Raw genomic sequence first — 21,326 nt, forward strand, 5'->3', positions numbered from 1 at the left:
ATTCTAGCTCCAACACTGCATTGTCATGCTGTCACTGCTGATACGAGGCTGCGTGTTGTGCAGCAGCCCAGATTATTCAGCTCTATTTCACTTGCACTTTTCTGTTAAAGACACTGTCAGCTACGTGATCGGCTGGAAGGTGTTTAAGACACAAAGATAGCTGAGGAGATGCCACTGATGAGCTTTTAATTCAAGCTAAAAAGAAACTCTTTTACTAACTAGAAAAATTGCATTTCCTGCGAAAATACAGTGTGAGTGCTAAAGGCTGAAGCGAAATCTGCTGAACCTACTGCCGAAAATGCATAAAACTATAGGTTGAATGGTCGGGAATTTGCAGAAAAAGCAGAATCACAGTGAACTTTAGCAATAACAAATCTTTCACTTTCACCCTCTGACATTACTCATCCCTCAACCAACCAACTCTTCATCCAGGACTACTTGTTGTGGAACCGCCTGGGGGCCACGCTGGCGAACGGGGATCGGAGTGAGGAGGCGGTGGAGGCTTACACGCGAGCCCTGGAGCTGCAGCCAGGCTTTATCAGGTCCCGCTACAACCTGGGCATCAGCTGTATAAACCTGGGGGCACACAGGTGCGTGACCTGGGTGGGGGGGACAAAGTTCTCACACTTATGTGATGCAGAATTGATATTGATTTGACAGAGAATGTCCAAACTGCTTGCCCCATCTTAACTTAAATCTCAAAGTCGAGACAAATCTTATCTTTCCGTCTCCAACATATCTAGAGGCAAAGCCCCTTTTCCCTCACTGTTATGTAACTGCAAAGGACATTTGTTTGAAGTAGATTGTGCAGCGCTGCTAAAAAGCCATAATAAATCATCTGATTTGGAACTTGCCATCATTCTGGTACTCTCTTCACTCACAGGCTTATCTGACCACCATGTGTGAATGCAGGGATTCCATTTAAAATAATTTAATTTCCTTTTAAATTCACCTTGAAGGTGAAGCCAACGCAAAAACCTAAACCTGCATTAATTCTAATAGCAAGGAGGGTGAAATTTTACTGGTTTCAAAAACAGGTCAGATTGTATGTAAGCTAATGAGAAAATGGACGTGCTTCTGTCTTTTACCTCATTAAAAACTTTATGGTCTTAATCGCTAGTTTTGAGACTTTAATACAGCATGTTCTTCATTTTGTAAATGATGGTCCCATTTACAGTACAATAGACAATAGTTCAGGCTGTGGCTGTGTCAGTCACATCCAATCAGCATCCTCCTCAGCTGTATGGTCATTTCTGGCTCCAAGAAACCCAAGATGGCGACGGCCATAAAGCCAGACTCAAGGCTACAGAATGGTAGCTCAAACCAACAACTGACGTCATGGTGGGTTTACACCGAGGATGTCTAATCGGTCCAAATAATTGAAATCAGTTTGGGTGTACCATGGGTGTGTTAGGCTTGAGCTGGATCAACTCATGCAAGTTTCCGTAAGCCAAACTGGTATCTATTCCTGTTATTGTTTTCTTTCCACAGAGAGGCGGCCAGTAACTTCCTGACAGCCCTGAGCCTTCAGAGGAAAAGCCGGAGTCGCCAGCAGTCGCACCAGGTGATGTCTGGAAACATCTGGGCGGCTCTGAGGATAGCTTTATCCATGTTGGACCAGCCCGAACTCTTCCAGGCTGCAAATATTGGTGATCTGGATCTTCTTATGCGGGCCTTCAACCTAGACATTTAAGGAATGGGAGGTAGTGACAGTAGCATCTCCCCCCTTCACTTATACTCTTTGATTTCTACCCAACAGCCAAAAGCCCAAAGTGCACACATCAGAATGGATCGGATCTGATGTTTGAGACAACAGTGTGGTTTTTATGCACGTCAAAATTGACTACAGTCGTCAAAGTTGTTATATTTTTTCGCACCAAGTACTTCGGAGCAGTTCTGACGACAGGTTCTTGCAAGTGACGGCTTTGTGATGGATTTGCACTGCAATTTGTGATTTCCCTGAAGAGCACAAGGACGGGCAAAGATTGTACGAGCAATGCCTTAGAGAACACATCAATTAAAAACTGACTCATCCAGTGGAACAGAGCTAAGCCAGGAGAGACAGGCCGACAGACAGTTTGAGAAACTCACAGAGGAACCCTCTCACATGCCGTTCTCGGAGAAAAGACGAGGTCTTGAGGAAAAAAAAAGGTTTCGTTATCCAATTACTTTCAAAGACTCGAGACTGTCTCACCCTCAAGGATGGATTTAGTGAGCAAACGATAAAGACTGCACCATATGACCTGGAACTCCAAATTCTGTTCCTGGCTTGTTTTCATCCTCTTTGAACGGAGAATAATGATACTGCATGAATAAGCATTTTCATAAATGGATCCTCGTTTAAAATTAACATACTTTAAGAAGTTTTCCCTTTTTGCACTTCAGACGAACAGATAACTTCCTCAACCCAAGTGGAATGTGCAAGCCAGGTTGTAAAGCCTTACTCCAATGCATGCGAACAACAATATTTATTTACACTATTTTTATGGCAACACAAAAACACTAAGCCATTTCAGACTGGTTTTGATTTCTTTAAACGACTGCTGTCTTCTGAACTTGAAAGATTTCTGAGCCATTAATTTTTGTTTTTGTTGGGTTAATTTTTGTTTCATTTGTTCTTGGCTCCAATCTTCTCTCTGCTTCCCTTTATGCTGACTGGTTGGTGAAATGCAAACAAAAGCCGGGCACAAACAGTGGTTTGTAAAACCTGCATGAGTGTGAAACTTACAAACTTTCTCACATGACTTAAGTTGTGACAGATCTAAAAATAGCTTTCTTATTTAAAGCTCCGGGACGACTTTATTAGCCCTCACATTTGATGTACGCAAGTTGATGTGCGGAGCGTTTTTGGTTTTCTGCACCTGCCCCTCAAACATCCTGAGTCCACCGCTGCATCTTCTCGCTGACTGTATTAATTTCAATACAGTATAAAAACATTGCAGATTGAAGAGCTGCAAGCCCAAGACCCGAGAGAGCTCGGGGTCCTTTCCTGGTGCAGTCATTTGTATCTCTGCGGCACCTCCACAGGCAACCAAGCTCAAACATTTCATTAAAACAGTTTGCCTCGGCCATTATGCATGATTTAAGTATTTCTGTGAGCTGGGGTCGGAGTGCTGTCGGTTCTACCATCTGCAAACTTAAATTCGCATCCTGATGAGACAAACCATTAAGCTGTCATGCGTCCACAAAGCACATGATTTTTAAGGAGTCAGTTATTGCAGATAATTCACCTCAGAAGCAGCTTCTCTTGTGTCGGTGTTGCTATTTTGAAAGTCACTCTGTGAAGTGAAGACGCCATGTTCCTCACCGTGTGACGCAGTAAATGATAGATAATCTGCAGTACTGTATGGCTCAGCACCTTGGTGTCTAACAGGCGTGTCGACAGTCTGGCTGTGCTGTAGAAAGTGGGTTTTTATTCTCAGATCCTATGCAAAAGGTCATGTTTTATGTTGCCATCCTGAATTGTCAGTTTGTCCCCGTCTGCCTCAGCGGACCCAAAAGGAAGTGGTGATTCTGTGCTTTGAAAGAATGCTATCAGTGCAGAGCAGAGACCAGTTAGAGAGCCATTCATCTTCCAAACTGTACAGCTTTGATGTCATGGTCTGTGTAAGAAGGAGTGTTTCATTAGGACACTGGTGGAGAACAAAAACAAGTGTTCTGGTCAGTCAGTGACTCTGAAAAATACACACACACACACACAACAGCGTCCACCTAAAGTGCAGCCTTCATGTTTTATAATCCTGCGGTGGAGCGATGTGTCTTTGACCTCACCGAAGTCACCGTCATACATCAAGCTTCGCTATCAGATACATGTTTTATTTCAACGGTTCGCTGCATTTGTCCACTTTGAAACTCACCTCAGATGCACTTTGAGAAGAAAACCCTTTTTTCTTTTTTCGTCTAAATCTGAGGCTTTGCGATTGGAGGACGGGTCGGCCGCCATCCCATAGCATTACTTTTTGACAAGTTGGGACTGAGATTCCAGAAATTTACTTTCCTAACAAAGAGCACCTGCTCAACCACAAAACGGTTGTTGAACCAGTCACATTCATATGTTATCCACTGGTGCTTTAAATGTAGCGGGTAGGATGATATTTCAGGCTGAAACAGATGAGTAGCTACCACAGTTGGATTCTTCAAAATTGTTGGCACAGTCCCGATGGCCGAGGGTGATGTTTAATAGATCAAGGAAGCAGAAGAACCCGGTGAGACACAGCACATATGTGCGTGCCACTGACAATCTGCAGCAGAGGGCGGCTGACAGTGGACTGCACAATGACAACAGCAATGAGGCCAGTGCAGAGATGGATGCACAAATATATTCGCCCTCTGAGAGATTTTATTATGATAATTAACAAAAATAACTAACTAATGATATCCGGTTGCTTATCTGTTATCCTGCTGAATAGTTGATTATGACTGAATTACTAAATCAGTTATTTTAAGCCATGCACAGTTTTATAGTTGGACATGTTGTTCCTTAGGTCCAATACTTTAGACATTCGTGGTCCCCAGATGATCAATCTTTCATGATCCTCTGACACCAAGTGGTTCATTGTTTTGTTTTACAGGGATTTCCTCTCAACAATTGGATGGATTGCCATGAAATCTGGTATCCTGAGAAGGGGCTCAGGATAAAATATACATTAAATACTGGAAGGCAGTGTTGGAGTTGTTACTCAATGTATTGCACATTACTTGTTACAGCAGTAAATAATATAACTGATTTACTCCCTGTAGAAAGGAATTTGATATACTACTCCTTCTCCTCTTAAGTTTGCATTACTCCAAAAAGATTCATGAGATGCGTTGTCACGTAATTGCCAGTTAAGAATATCACAAGCCAGTCAGCCGAACAAAAGTGACACCGTTGTTTGATTTGAAACTGTAATCTGATTACTAAATTTCAGATCAGTAATGTGTTACTACTGCATTACAGACAAATGTAATGAGATTACAGTAATGCGATAACCCAAAAACTGCTGTAACCATCCCCTGATATTTCACTTGTGGCACATCAGGTCCAAATCCAAATTTTCAACTGAGTACATGTAAAGTTATTAACAATTTCATCAGTCTACGCAATATATTGTGTTCAGGGCTGCTTAGCAATGCTAGCTAGCTCACACCCTGAACTAAGATGGTAACAATATTTAACATATATGCTTAACATAAGCCTGTTAGCATTGTCATGGAGAGCAACTATTGAGTCTCAGTTCAGCCTCACAGTGTAGTGACAGCTACATCTGTTTCAGCCAAGTATTTCTATCCACCTCTGTCACTTACAGACTGGTGTATGTGCTAATCCTGCTGGCTAGAAACACATCTGGGCATTTCATCTGTATCAGTCTCAGCACACCCGAGACAAGATTCCATCACATTTCTTTCAATACACCCAGTTTTTTCTTTTATAGTTCCCTGAGGTATCGATGAGAGACACACAGGAGTCATTCTTCAGGCCAGTATCCCTCCATTTTTAAATGTTAAAGACATACTCTGTCCCTGGTCCTCCCAGCTGTCTTTTGTGTCAACAGTAAACTGTAGAAACTCAAACCATGATGTTAAATCGTGATTTCCAGATCAACTCTAGTTTTCTTATGAGGTTGTAGGCCTTCGCTTTTTGCATTTCAAGATACTGTAGTTGTGTTAAAAATGAAGAACTTATTTTTTTAAAGAGACCTTAAATTTGCTGGCTTAAAAATCTAAATGTTACTGTGTTCATCATTGTGCAGCGCATTGACATAGGATGCCTGGTGAGTTTTTTGTTTTTGTAGAACCTACCTACTACTGAACCTTCTCAGGTGAACTGACCTAGCTTAACGCATGCTCCTGAGGAACAGATCGAGGTTGATCGCATGCTAGATCCTCCACTCTTCTTCTTTCACATTTTTTTTGAATGCTATTTTCATTTGTATGCACGAAAAACATGGAAGTGCTTTCTTTCTCTCCCACTAATGTATAAACATGAAAGAAAGGGAAAAAAAAAACTGAAATATATCACGAAGTTTCCTTGCAATATTTCTACAATGCACTTTTAAAATCTGTAACCTTGACAACAAGTGGTGTACATACTCAGTATATATTCTACACAAGACGCTTTTTCTTGCATAGAAGTAGCGAGTGTGCAGAGCTCGAGCAGAGAAATGAGATACTTGAGCTTACACACTGCTACAACCGACTAATTATAGATAAATGGTGTAGAAATTTTGTAATTATGATTTACTACAAAATGTACTGGTAACCCTTTCAGTAACCCCGGCCTATAAAGCCATCTTTGAGGACTGCTTTTCAGCGTTGATCATGTTCAACAATACATCAATAAATTGTTACGCACACATTGGTAAAGCTACATTAAACTGGTTATTTAATGTTATTTACTGTAAAGCATTCCATCTTCATTAGCTCTGGTTACATGTGTTAACAGATGTGGAGTTTAATGTCTAAGGCTAAAACAGATACCAGGTAATTCTATGATATTAACAAGTTAAGTACCAATTTTACACAGTTTGGCTCAAAACTCTGTATATATGGCAACGTAAGATGTCAACATTTGCCTGAATAGAAAAGGAATTAAGAAACAATCATAATGAATTAGGAATAAACACAGACATACAGTACATATAACCATGAAATACTGTGTGAAATAATCCAAAACTCTGCTTATTTTTATGAATTCTCACAAAAAGTGATTTTCAGAATATTTATTGATCTTTTTTCCAGTGGTCAGGGTTCGTTCAAAGTCTTGAAAACTCGGAAAATGCTTGATATTAACCATTATATTTTCAAGATTGGAATATAAATTAAATATATAAAATGAATACTATCGTTAAAAGAGGTACCATTCCCAACATGATCTGGCGTCCTTAAATCTTTTAATATTTTAAATGAAACGATTCCGTTGATACATTTGTTTGTCGCCTCCTAGTGTCAAAATAAGCAAGTACTTAATTTACAAGTACTCTAATGCGAACTTGTGTTAAAAAGTGATCACGCTGGGTGTAAACAAATTCTGCAAACTTTATTCGTCACAATCATATTTATTGTCATTTAGATTTGACCATGAAGGCTTTGAGATTCCAGGTAATGTTGGTGTAGGAATCTTAAAGTGCTTAAAATGTACTTTAATATTACCCTTAAACGGTGTGTTTCATGGTTATATTGATATATTTTGTCTGTATTTATGCATCTTATTGATGGTTCTGACTGAAACTTCCCATGAAAGGCTCAAACAGTCTCCTGTTGAACAATCTACTTTTCCACCAATCGCACTTTTAGTTTATAGGCGTGTCACGTCTCATCAGCCCATCATCTGGTAATAACAATTAATATGTATGTTAAATAATCTAAAGTTCTCAAACCGTTTATAAAATGTTATTAACAGCATGATTTTTTGGGGTTCATGCAGGTTATCAGTACATGCTGTGCACATTTCTTTCCTCATTCCTTTAATTCAACGTGTATAAAAGGCAATTTGTTTTGGTTTATTTATCGATGCATCAGTCATATATGAATAAAAAGATATTTTGACGAATGAACTTAGAAATTATATACTTTATATCCAGTAATTAATTTATTGAAACACCTACTATAATGCATATTACTCTCCCTGTATAATCACAAGGAAAGCATTAGCACCTTTGAAACGTACAATATGAAAGTAATCTTTTAAAATAAACTGTTGTTATATATTCTATGCTTTTGTGTCTTTATTTTTTCTCGAAGAAAAAGTCACACTTGAACTTTCAGGTTCAGTCTCAAGGAAGCCGAGTCTCAACAAAGGTGTAGTTTATTAAATTATCCAAACCTCTTAAGTAAACAGTGCCATTGAGTATACTGTCATTACTCTATTCACGTGCACCTAAGCCATATCTTGATAAATGCAAACATTACAAAAGTCAACTTATAATAATCCCTTCAGGTGAACTATGTAATGAAACCTACAGAATTGGCACAAACTTGTTTGCAAAAAAAAGGCATCAGAGTAAAAACAGGTGAAGAACCTTTTTTGACATTTAGTTAAATGAAAAAAAAAGAATAAAACTCACAAAGGTACAATTGTACAATCCAAATGACTACATGTCAGCGTCTAGTGCACATGCGGACAGTGAAAAAGCTTCTTTGTGACAAATTGAACCATTAACAACGTAGAGAAAAAGGAACGGAAGAGACCAAGCTGGAGGGAAAGCTAGAACAGAAAGACAAAAATACAAAGACGATAATCTGGAGGATGTCAGGGGACAAAAGGTGCTGAGAAATAAAATGAATATCTGAAGACATTAATGACTGAACGTTATTTAGCAACTGACAATGAGGAGCAGAAATGCTGTGTCTGGACCAGGGATTGACGGGAGGACATGTTTTGATTCTGACAAAGAAAAAAACCTTTTAATAGGATGAACGGGCAGAAACACAAGACTTGCATAGAGAGACCTTTAAGAATTCACCGCTGCATAGACAATGAGCACTGCAGCAGTTTCTCAAGCAGTATCTGATGAAGTTGAGAGGTCGAGATATAATACAGCTCAGTGAAAGTCTAGGCACAGTGTTGTTAAAGGGGGGCACCACTGAAAGATGGAGCATTTCTGTACAATGGATATTTATCTGAAAGCTTCCATCAAGATTTTCTGAGCCCTCAGGGAAAGACATTACTGTGACTTTATCGAAGGCATTGTTGAAAGACCATCACATTCCTTCACTCTGTTCTCTTCACTCTAGTTTTTTAATAGGTATGCAGTAAAATATTTCTGCTTTTTTCCTTTCAAACCTCGCAAGAAATGTAATTTCACTGTCAGAGGATTGACCCTCCCCTTGAATATGAGAGGTAGGGCCTTCGAAATCTAGCCCAGTTGCCAGGATATAATGTTAGCGGGAAACATTTCTGTAAACCACAGATGCGTCCAAGGTTGACATTTGTACCGAACGTGGCACATCGCCTTCACGTAAAGTGCATATTAGCATCAGAACGTGGAGTTATAAAGCCAACAAGGCTGCCAAACGGCCGATCTCTGTTTGTGTCACACCCGTGGTTATTTTGAAGATCAGCGAGGAGTCTTTCGATCTGTTTCTGTTACGTAAAAAGCAAACGATTTTTAAGGACACATGCAGACAGGGATTTTTTCTGGTGACTAAAACCTATTTTTCACTGGATGTCAGATGATTTTCATCTGTGATCGGGGCGGCGGTATTTGTGCCTGAACAGACTTAAAATTGCAGCATGGAGAAACATCCAGCTCATCTGTGGTTTTGCAGAAACACACTTAGCTAACATTTATTCTGGCAAATGGAAATGTTAAGAAGGTGTCAACATTTGCAGAACACCTAAACACTCTGAAAGTGTTTTTTCAGCATCGAGTGAATGAGTTTCACCAAACTGGAATTAAGAGTTCGTGCCACTCAGATAACCAACACGTTGTGATAATACAGATTCAAGTCCAGTTCCATGTTGCTTACAAGTCTGAAGTAGATAGAGTATATGAACCATAATATTGAGATGTTGTTGAAGAGTACAGCGTCGATGGATAATCCAGCATGAGGTCACAGTGACTTAACAGCAGAGGGCCAGTTTCTACGTTCACTGTGGTTTCTGAGTGTTGAAGCTGAACAGGAGGTTTTGGTTGCAGTGAGCACCATGAAGTCATACATTCAGCACTGCAACACGTCTGTTTCACCGTACAGCTTTCATCAAGTAGTAGGCGAGGAGAAGATTTGGTTGTGGTGCATGTATTGCTTTAGACGTGATGCATAACGGATCTTACTGACCGCTAAAAAAGTGGCAACAGGTCGACGAGAACTTTAATTTTAACTTTTGGGTCAAAGACTGAATCTGTCAACGTGATAAAGGAAGCAAACTGGACCGGCTGCAGCGGAGAGTTTCGCCTACAATGAGAATATTTTGTGACATTATTAACAAAGGAAGTTCACTGAGGGATTGAGGATATAACTTGCATGTGCAGTGAGGATCTTTAAGCGAGCAACAATCTCTTCATTGACTAATGGCCACTTTAAAGATTTACTCGCTCAGCAGTACGCAAGCTTAAATTTAAGATATCACATTCAATTGTTTACGGCTTGTGGATATAAAGTCCACTTCAACTGCACCAGGTGCAAAACACGAACATGTTTTAATGAAAAGTGCTTTCAGGGAAGGAAAATACTTATCTTGATAACTCAGCCAGTGTACCTCAGAAAGTTAAACTTAAAAATCTACAAACTTGTCGTCTCTGGGTGAAACTGGGGCAAGTTAACACCTAATCATGGCCTTACCGGTGCTCTCCTTCGGACTGAAACTTGCATACAGTATGTGTAATTTTTTTCTCTTTTAATTCTTGTAGTCCTTTCATTTGCCCCCAGATGAAAAGACGCATTTGTATATTAATGTAAAACGCAAAGCCACCAGCAGCAGCACAGTTATTTCTTGTTTGTTGTTGCAGTTTCAGAGGGCTGGCAGTGAAGCTCTCCCATTTTCATATACAATTATAAAAACGTACCAGTGTGAAAATCCTGGCACAGTAGCTGAAGGCATAGAGGAGGAACAATGAGATCTGATATGTGACATTAATTTCTGTACAGAGCACTCCAGAAAGGGGAAATTGCACACAATCCCTCTGTACCTCCACTGTGTCAAGAAAATGTCTTTTCTTAAACATGAACACTGAAATATACATTTAAAGCATGACAGAACAAAAATGCACAAAAAGCACATTGCTTTCCCCTTCTGACCAGAGTTCCTGGTTGCTCGCTGAATGACATCACGTTAAGGCGAGCAGCTGGTCTGAGAGGTTATTTCCATCGTTTCCGCTGTGGCTGTTATTAAAGTTGTCTCCCAGTCTTCGGGGTGAACGACTGCGGTTCTTTAAAAGGTTGCGTGGTGAAGGGGGGCGGGTAACTTTAACTGCTCGACAGTCGATGGTAAAAGTAGATGTAGCCCAAGTCTTTTGGAGGCCTTTCTGACAAACACACTTTGTGGTCGTTGTAGATCACCCACCTACAGGAAGACAGAAAATGTGTTAATCTTTTTTTTTTTTTTTGCACTGCAAAATGCTTGCAAAGGATCATTTCTTTCAGAACTGACTGTTATGAGGACAGATGAAATGGGTCAATTTATTTTTTCCATTCAGTCTAAAAAAACCGACTGTCCCTGTGATTTTGAATTATTTATTTTCAGACTTTTCAGACTTCAGAATAAAAACACAATAATAATGGAATTGCTTTAGAACATCTATTTTCTAAGATAAATTGCATGCAAAATAGCAGCAGAACATTAACAGGATGTCTCTCATCATTATCATCAATATACTGTCAGTTTTCTACCACAATGAGCTGGATAAATATGTAGCAGAGACAATGAGTGCACTCACCTTCCTTCCTTTTTGATGTGACAAACATAATGTCCAGACATTGTGGATGCTCCCATGTGGCTGATGAAAGCAAAGAGCTCATAACCTGAAAAAGGAAACATCAAGTCACATAATGAACATGCTAAAACAAACATTAATGTTTCACAACTTCCAGGCCCATTGCCATCCTTGTAACAGTGTCATGACACTGGAATTTGGAACTTTGAAAAATATTTGTATTAGATACCATGTTCAATACCACTAGGGAGGATTGACACTCAGGGTCAAAAGACAACATTATCCACGTTAATTTACATCTGACAATTGTCAGAAGAGTGAGAGGTCGGCCTCACTGACCGGGAGAGGAGAAGGCGAGAACGCGCAGCTGGGACAATTGTATTGATGAAAAATGAGTATTGAAACAGTTTCAAATATTCAGAACCAATACACCGATATTTTTAACAACACAAGTAGATGGATATGTAAACAACAGGGATTCATCAGCATAGATTCAAGCTCTTTTACAGCCTCCACAGAGCTGTAAACTATTAAGATAAAGTCAACAGTCACTGATGTCAATGCCTACATATTACAGATAAAGCATGGCATATGAAACTAGACAATTCCCCGCCGGGAAATCGCGAGAGTGGGCTGTGCGCTTTGCCCCGTGACGAAAAAGCAAACATGGCATCAGCAAAGTTTCCTCACCATCAAGCGGGAAAGGCCTTAAGAAACACACACATCAAGTTTTGTGGTCCTAGCTTCAGAAATGTGGAAATGGCAGCGAGTTAAAAAAAGGGTGCAGATTTGAGATTCCTCCTCCCGATTTACATTGGAGTAAAAGGAGCATTTCAGAGCTACTCTTGTTGGTTAGCGGTCGATAATTCAAAAACAGTAAATCCTACCGATAAAGTAGACACACTGGGAGAAAGAAGACAAGTGTGGCTACAACTCTGGAAAATATCACTGTTTTTGAGCCTAATTTGTGGCCAGGATCCATGGAAAGAGAAAATTTCTGAGCAAATTTTTGGATCCCTCTCACTCTGTCAGTTGGCCCTCTCCACTCTGCTGCACGAACATTCCGCCATACACATACGCAGATTTGCGACTGTTTTGACCTCGCCCCATTCATTCCTTATGGGAAATTTATCGCAGTTTTTCGCGACTTACGTCGCGTAAAATAGTTATTTCGTAAAGCTGAATAATAGCAACCCCAGTATGATCGAGCCGCACATTTAATGAGCGAAAAAATAATCATAAAATGTAGTTTAAATGTTGGGAAATATACTGTGTGTGTGCGTTTGCATGTATGTGAGTGCAAGCTTAAGCATGGCTGTGTGTGTGTGTGTGTGTGTACATGTCTCTCTGTCTGTCTGTCTGTCTCATGTGTGTCTCCTGTCTGTCTGTCTGTCCGATGTGTGTCTCCTGTCTGTCTGTCTGTCTGATGTATGTCTCCTGTCTGTCTGTCTGTCTGTCTGTCACTCTCTCTCTTTGCCCAGCTGATTTCGGTTGCTAGGTGACAGTTGGCAGGGGCCGTAGCAACAGACTGTGACGGAGTCAGTTGGCCCTCTCCACTCTGCTGCACGAACATTCCCCCATACACAATCATTGAAAACCCAGAATTTCTCCAAAATCACTCACCATCGTTCAAGGATCACAGTTCAAAAACTACACATCATAGGAAAAAAGTTCAAATACAACAAAAATACCCAAGACCTGTGCCTACATTTTAAAGCTGGAATGGTGTTTCTAGCTGAATGTATGCCAGAGCAGGAGATGTTTGAAAAACATCGCAGATTTGCGAGTTTTTTGACCTCATCCCATTCATTCCTTATGGGAAGTGTCTCGCAGCTGTTCGCGTCTTACGACGCGAAAGATTAATATTCTAGAAAACTGAATTCATAGCATACAGAGTCCGATCAAGCCGCACATTGAATGAGTGAAAAAATGATCGTTTAATGTAGTTTAAAAGCTGGGAAATATACTGTGTGTGTGCGTCTGTGTGCATGTGAGAGCACGCTTAAGCAGCTCTGTGTGTGTGTCTACATGTCGCTGTGTCTGTCTGTCCATCTGTCTGTCTGATTTGTGTCTCCTGTCTGTCTGTCTGTCTGATGTGTGTCTCCTGTGTGTCTGTCTGTCTGTCTGATGTGTGTCTAGTGTCTGTCTGTCTGTCACTCTCTCTCTTGGCCCAGCTGTTTTTGGTTGCTAGGTGACTGTTGGCAAGGGCCGTAGCAACGGCCTGTGAGGGAGCTGATTTGAGAGCAATTTCTGCCTCACATCTAGGACGTCAAACTAGTGCTATTTGGTCAAAATCTTACATGATATCGACAATTTTTTTTCACGATCGAGCCAGAAAGGCCTTAAAGAACACACTCATTAAGTTTTGTGGTCCTAGCTTCAGAAATGTGGAAATGGCAGCGAGTTAAAAAAGCGTGCAGTTTTGGAAATCCTTCTCCCGATTTACATTGGAGTAAATGGAGCATTTCAGAGCTACTCTTGTCGGTTAGCGGTCGATAATTTAAAAACCGTAAATCCTACCGATAAAGTAGACACATTGGGAGAAAGAAGACAAGTGTGGCTACAACTCTGGGAAATATCACTGTTTTTGAGCCCAATTTGTGGTCAGGATCGTCACGGAAAGAGAAAATTTCGGAGCAAATTTTTGAGTCTCTCTCACTCTGTCAGTTGGCCCTCTCCACGCTGCTGCACGAACATTCCGCCATACACAATCATTGAAAACCCTGAATTTTTCCAAAATCACTCACCTTCATTCAAGGATCACAGTTCAAAAACTACACAACATAGGAAAAAAGTTCAAATACAACTTAAATACTCAGGACTTGTGCCTACATTTTAAAGCTGGAATGGTGTTTCCACGTGAACGTATGCCCGAGCAGGAGATGTTTGAAAAATGTCGCAGATTTGCGACTTTTTTGACCTCGTCCCATTCATTCCTTATGGGAAATTTGTTACGTCGCGTAAAATAGATATTTCGTAAAGCTGAATAATAGCAACCCCAGTATGATCGAGCCGCACATTTAATGAGCGAAAAAATAATCATAAAATGTAGTTTAAATGTTGGGAAATATACTGTGTGTGTGCGTTTGCATGTATGTGAGTGCAAGCTTAAGCATGGCTGTGTGTGTGTGTGTGTGTACATGTCTCTCTGTCTGTCTGTCTGTCTCATGTGTGTCTCCTGTCTGTCTGTCTGTCCGATGTGTGTCTCCTGTCTGTCTGTCTGTCTGATGTATGTCTCCTGTCTGTCTGTCTGTCTGTCTGTCACTCTCTCTCTTTGCCCAGCTGATTTCGGTTGCTAGGTGACAGTTGGCAGGGGCCGTAGCAACGGACTGTGACGGAGTCAGTTGGCCCTCTCCACTCTGCTGCACGAACATTGCCCCATACACAATCATTGAAAACCCAGAATTTCTCCAAAATCACTCACCATCGTTCAAGGATCACAGTTCAAAAACTACACATCATAGGAAAAAAGTTCAAATGAAACAAAAATACTCAAGACCTGTGCCTACATTTTAAAGCTGGAATGGTGTTTCTACCTGAATGTATGCCAGAGCAGGAGATGTTTGAAAAACATCGCAGATTTGCGAGTTTTTTGACCTCATCCCATTCATTCCTTATGGGAAGTGTCTCGCAGCTGTTCGCGTCTTACGACGCGAAAGATTAATATTCTAGAGAACTGAATTATAGCATACAGAGTCCGATCAAGCCGCACATTGAATGAGTGAAAAAATAATTGTTTAATGTCGTTTCAATGCTGGGAAATATACTGTGTGTGTGCGTCTGTGTGCATGTGAGAGCACGCTTAAGCAGCTCTGTGTGTGTGTCTACATGTCGCTCTGTCTGTCTGTCCGTCTGTCTGTCTGATGTGTGTCTCCTGTCTGTCTTTCTGTCTGTCTGATGTGTGTCTCCTGTGTGTCTGTCTGTCTGTCTGTCTGTCTGATGTGTGTCTAGTGTCTGTCTGTCTGTCACTCTCTCTCTTGGCCCAGCTGTTTTTGGTTGCTAGGTGACCGTTGGCAAGGGCCGTAGCAACGGCCTGTGAGGGAGCTGATTTGAGAGCAATTTCTGCCTCACATCTAGGACGTCAAACTAGTGCTATTTGGTCAAAATCTTACATGATATCAACAATTTTTTTTCATGATTGAGCCAGAAAGGCCTTAAAGAACACACTCATTAAGTTTTGTGGTCCTAGCTTCAGAAATGTGGAAATGGCAGCGAGTTAAAAAAGAGTGCAGTTTTGGAAATCCTTCTCCCGATTTACATTGGAGTAAATGGAGCATTTCAGAGCTACTCTTGTCGGTTAGCGGTCGATAATTCAAAAACCGTAAATCCTACCGATAAAGTGGACACATTGGGAGAAAGAAGACAAGTGTGGCTACAACTCTGGAAAGTATCACTGTTTTTGAGCCTAATTTGTGCCCAGGATCGTCACGGAAAGAGAAAATCTCGGAGCGAATTTTTGAATTTCCCTCACTCTGTCAGTTGGTCCTCTCCACTGTGCTGCACGAACATTCCGCCATACACACTCATTGAAAACCCTGAATTTCTCCAAAATCACTCACCGCCATTCAAGGGTCACAGTTCAAAAACTACACATCGTAGGAAAAACGTTCAAATACGACAAAAATACTCAGGACTTGTGCCTACATTTTAAAGCTGGAATGGTGTTTCCACGTGAACGTATGCCCGAGCAGGAGATGTTTGAAAAACATCGCAGATTTGCGAGTTTTTTGACCTCGTCCCATTCATTCCTTATGGGAAATTTGTCGCAGCCCACTATGGACACCTATAGCTCTGCTATAGAGGTGTCCATAGTGGGCTGGCGAGCACAGCCCACTAACTAAAACTAACTAAAAAGATCAAACATTCAGCTCCACTTGCTGCAGGAGCACACTGTTTATTATGATGACTAGTTAACAGGTTCGTCTTGTGGCAAGGGCAGTTCATAAAATGCTGTTAGTGCAGAGAATTCATTCAAAATGATGAAAAGCCAGAATGACTGCATTGCTACTGGAGTTATTGATTTTCACCCACGATGTTATGTGCTTGTCATTTAAACACCATTGGTATGCAAGTACTGTATATAAATGCATGTTATATTGTATGTATTACTTGTGAGGAGTGTGAGGAGTTAAAAAGCTCCTGAATCACGTTTTTTGAAGCTACTTTGCCTAAAGTTAATCTGGCAGTGCAGGTCAGTGCCCAGCAGCACAGGAGTGCGCTGACTGTCAGCATCTGACCTTAATTGGAGCTGATAAAGGGTGTTTCCAGGAGGCAGATTACCCTTAATTTTACTGTCAAATTACATTTCTTTTAAAAAGTAATATACTGTATTATGAAACTGTGACTTGGGCAGATAGAAGAGAGAGAGAGAGAGAGAAATGGCATGTAGTCACTCACGTCCTGGTCCGTCTTTGACCCGCGGGCCTGTCGTGTCTCTGTCTGGGGACAGCGTGGAGTCGCTGTGTGAGTTTGCGTTGGAGAACGCGTTGTCGTTGGGCTCCGTGTCAGCCATGTCCGAGAGGGCGTCGCTCTCCTCCTCCTCCGGGTGGGTGAAGATCCAGTCGAGTGCTCGCTCGAGATTATTGTTCTGAAACAACAATTGTACTTAAGTTAGCACGAGTCCACTTATAGATAAGTCAGTGGCGCAAATGTAGAATTCATGATGCACAACCTTTTTATTGTTGGAATCATATTTTAGGTTCTAGCCCGTTCAGAAAACAGTTTTAAACATGCACTGTTTGCTAAGAAATACCTCTGCTGCAGAGCAACTGATGTATAATATGTTAGTGACGGCACTTTCTTTAAAAAGTCTGGTATTAACAGGACATTTTAGCACATAAAATACGTGTGGTCTACAGACACAATGCGTAAAAGGATAAAACCAGGGCTGAGGATAGCAAATGTTCATATGCTTGTTTTTTCTCTCTCATTCCCTCGTTGGTGTATCTTTCAGGTCGCTCCTCTAACAGAGAATAGCAGTGCTGAAAATGTTAACATTGAGCAATCATTTCTCTGGGAGGTGGCAGGCATCCATCTGCATTGAATTCCCCCCTGAGGATGTTTTGCTTTTAATCCAGAATAGAGGTGTGATTCCGGGAGAATGTGAGTCTTGGTTGGCAAAGTAAAACTACAAGCTTATTCTGTCTTTCCAGTTAGGCCACTGAGGTTGGGGAGAAAAAAAAAAAAAACCTGCTGCTAATTCTGAGCTAATAATAAACCAGCCATGAGACCCCACTCTGCTTCACACCTCCGTCCCCCATCATGAGGAATATGTGTTTACTTTTTTTTCCACTTCACTTTGATGGCATTGGGGCCGGTAAACAAGAAAGTCTAGTGTCTATTTCTGTGTCTTAATAACTGTCTGCTGGACTATTTTTGCTGAGGGGGGCAGTCTGAAACATGAAACGTGAGAAGAAGGGGCCATTTCAAAACAGGGGAGCTAATGAAACCGCTGCAGCTGCCTTCCCTTTGATTCATATTAAAAAAACACTGCTGTGCATTTAATAAGTATTCATGAAATGTGCTGATTAAATGGCCCGGCATGTCACTGAGGCAGATCCTGCTCCTAGACCTGAAGGGCTGCGTTAGCGACTGCATCCATGTGCTGCTGGGACTATTTGTAAACACCATGTAGAGCAGACATCTTTAATCACTCTGACATGTAGGACCTATTAAATTTGCAGTTTGGAAAGCAAACAAGTGGGCCAGCCAAGCCCATTTATGACTGACAGAGCTTGGATTTTGTCATCTCACCCTTCCTCTGCCCTCTTTTCAGCACCACCTCACTTAACACCAACTTTCTGTTGCATCATGAACTTGTAACGATTTGTTTCTATTGACAACAGTCACCTTTTTTTCTGCCTTGTCAGGCGGTCACTCATCAAACCGTGTGGGTGGTTCTTTGTCCGCAGATTTTCTTTTGTTCTCGGAATAACTTTTTATGGTCTATGTGAGCCACAGACTAATACATGAGCCTAACCTACAGAGGTCTGACTTCCTATAAGAGGTGCTCTTTCCTTTTTCCATTCAGTCATCGCCTACACATTATCTACTGATCCGTCTCTGGTCTTTCTAAACAAATCCCTGCATCACAAGCATAACACATTACTTTATGTGCAGCAGAGGATTTTAGTCTCAGGAAAAGATGTAAGACCCAAGGTGTTTGCATAAATAAACAATGAACAGACCAATCTTTGTGTGAAACGTTGGGGATTAAGACTCATTCGAATCATCTGCTGGCAGAAAACACAATAGTAGAAAAAGAAAATATGCCTGGAAAAGAAGTCTAGTTGCCAGCTAATCAAAAAAAACAAACGTATTAGTACACAAAGTGCAAACATGAACGGAGTGGGCAGAAGACTGACCGTAGCTTTGAGTGCTTGGATGCTGTGATTGCGGGGGAAGCCCATAGAAGTGAGGATGGCGATGCTCTCCTCAGGGGGCGAGCTGCCCAGCGGGGTGGCACCCATGGGACTGTCGCTGGTGGAGGGACCAGGATCTATCATTGAGGGTAGAGTGAGAGGTTCTGCAAAGTCTGAGGAAAATGAGGGAGACAAGACTGATGAGAGGCTGTATCTCCCAACCAAAACAAATGGATTTCTGTCAGAGGTAAGAAAGATCCTGCATGACTGTTGGTCATTTGACAATTAAGAGGTACACGGTGTGTAGGAGAGTTGTAAGAAAACTCCTGCACAATGTTTAACTTGCACAAATACATTTATTTGCATAATTAGGCAAATAGCTTGTTAAAAAGAGATGCCTCTATTTAAGATGCCTTCTCTATTACTCTATGACTACTGGCCTGATGAAGGTCTGATATGAAAATGTTGCACATAAATGTATTTCTCTAAGTTGGACAGGATGCGGGGGATTGCTTGATAGGTAAATGTAAAATGTAAACACTGAGAGCACAGGCACAGATATAAAACACACATCTAAACATCCACCTCATACAAACACACACATGCAACTCGGGTTGACCCAAATGCACCCAGTGGCATAATCACGTTAAAGTCAGGATGAGTACTGTGAACTAAAAGTAAAATATCTATTGCCTACATTTTCATCTTTGGGATGCTCATAAATCAACGACTCTTTATAAGGATGAAGCATCATAAAACATTTGGAAAGGTGAAACACTGATCTCTCATGTAACTGCTGTTCAGGAGGAACACTGCATTAACTTAAAATCAAATTTAGGAAGGCTCCTCAGCAAAGAATACATCTAAGAACAATGTATTTCTAAGTGGTATGCAATGCTTTGTGCACTTTCAACAGATTCAGATGAGAGTAAAATGACCCTCAACCCGCAAACAAGGACACTCCTACTGTAATGACTCCACTGTTGGCCATAAACAGAGCCTTCATTACCGCCCTCGCCATAAATGAAAATTCACACCACTTATCCCCCCCTCCACCGTTTCTATCTCGGCCTCCTTGTCTCGTGTCCTTTAGATTGCCCATCCCACAGTTGAATGCAATTGTCGTGCAGGCGAACAACTGAGACGTGACTGAACGTTGCATGTGTGCACGTTGCGTTAAATTATTATCAGATTGGTTGTAATTATTAAACTTTTAAACATAAACTCTGACCGATGTCATTACAGCTTTTATTAAGATATTTTAAAAGTTCATTCTGTTTAAAAAGGTTCATATTCAGGTTTAACAGATTCAATGAAATGAATTAGAATAGATAATTCCTTCATTGCGTGTGCAGTAATCCATTAGTTTACTTTTTTAAGGTTCACCTCAAAGAAATGTCCCGTGGCGCCGCCTTTAACAATGATGAAGTGAAAAGTTTAGATAGTTTTGATGCTAATGGGAAAGTAATGAGACTTAACAAATGCGGAGGAGGCAGATGAAGTAACATTTGTGCAGCAGGCAGCAACGGACCGTTTTACTGTTGTTATTGAGCTTGAATGGAGCCAATTTTGCAGATACATTAGGCCCATTTAAAAACTAACAGGCAGGGAGCTGCTCTAATTTCCCTCCACTGTAGAGGCCCTTTACAGCCAACCTGGGAAATAAAAGTGACGCAAGTCATCACCCCGGGGGAACGTCTCCACTGCTGAGAGGCTCTGTAAGAGAGAAAAGTCAGCTCTGGCAAACTTTCTGGCGATGGCGTGCTGAGATAAACACCTGCGGTACACAAAGAGATGCAAAGCCTGACACAGATTTCTCTCTTTGGAGGAACTGGGGATGTGACTCGTCTCTCACTTTGAATTACCCTTGTGTTTAAAAGGCCTTGTACAAATAAACTTGCCTCGGCTTGCACACTTGCTGCAGAAACGTTTTGGCAGGTTTGCATAGGCGCGGTCTTTTAGCAGAAAAAAAGCACAACACAGAGCTTCATGTTTTAGCCGACTGACTCACCAAAAAACATCATGTGACTGCTTGACTTGTGAAGCAGCATCTCTGTTTAGTTTCCTCCTTCATTGCCTTGATGTTTGAAGACTCAGCTTACTGAAGTACAGAACTTTGGTATTTTGGAGCAGTCGTGTTCAGATTATTTGACAGCAGTATTTTTGGTTTCTCTGGGTCACAGTCACCTATTTAACTCTCAACACTCTCCATTCACACCCCATTTCTTGCAATGAATATTTTTGATCATCAGACTCTTACCATGAATTTGGACACTGGCACTATGTTTTTAAGGTTTCAAATAAATAGTCTAAGTGCAATATTTTAGATCTCAGGTAGGAATATATGATACTTGTGAGAGAGAAGTTAAGGTATGTCCTGCATGACTCTGAACTCTGTCGACTTAAACAGAAAACACAGTGATCGTCTTCCCACACTATCCGTACACACATCACACTATGATTCAGGTTACTCTTATTACAAGATTGCGCTCTCTTCCTGCTGTGCCATCAGCCCTACATCATGCTTCCCTGACTGTTTACTGCTGTTTTCATTTCATTTTAGCAGATTAAAAAAAAACAATAAACACCGAGTAAAAAATGCTGATGCCTT

General features: G+C 41.0%; 2 protein-coding genes across 8 annotated transcripts in view; one reads left to right on the forward strand and one right to left on the reverse strand.

Moving 5' to 3' along the window:
• The window catches only part of pex5la (peroxisomal biogenesis factor 5-like a), a 103,972-nt gene extending 96,279 nt beyond the window's left edge, over positions 1-7,693 (forward strand). For all 4 annotated transcript variants that reach the window (XM_030433005.1, XM_030433007.1, XM_030433006.1 and 1 more), the window contains 2 exons: positions 433-590; positions 1,492-7,693. In XM_030433005.1, coding sequence (XP_030288865.1) covers positions 433-590; positions 1,492-1,693 — 360 coding nt within the window. In that variant the 3' untranslated portion in view covers positions 1,694-7,693. The remainder of the gene's footprint in view (positions 1-432; positions 591-1,491) is intronic.
• A 54-nt stretch (positions 7,694-7,747) lies between these two features.
• Positions 7,748-21,326, reverse strand: part of usp13 (ubiquitin specific peptidase 13) — a 39,516-nt gene continuing 25,937 nt past the window's right edge. For all 4 annotated transcript variants that reach the window (XM_030433002.1, XM_030433001.1, XM_030433000.1 and 1 more), the window contains exons 18-21: positions 18,719-18,888; positions 16,752-16,941; positions 11,358-11,442; positions 7,748-10,984 (exon numbers count right to left, since the gene is read on the reverse strand). In XM_030433002.1, the coding sequence (XP_030288862.1) occupies positions 10,888-10,984; positions 11,358-11,442; positions 16,752-16,941; positions 18,719-18,888 (542 nt within the window). In that variant the 3' untranslated portion in view covers positions 7,748-10,887. The remainder of the gene's footprint in view (positions 10,985-11,357; positions 11,443-16,751; positions 16,942-18,718; positions 18,889-21,326) is intronic.

Source organism: Sparus aurata, chromosome 11 (genome assembly GCF_900880675.1).
Source record: "Sparus aurata chromosome 11, fSpaAur1.1, whole genome shotgun sequence".
Lineage (NCBI taxonomy): Eukaryota > Metazoa > Chordata > Actinopteri > Spariformes > Sparidae > Sparus > Sparus aurata.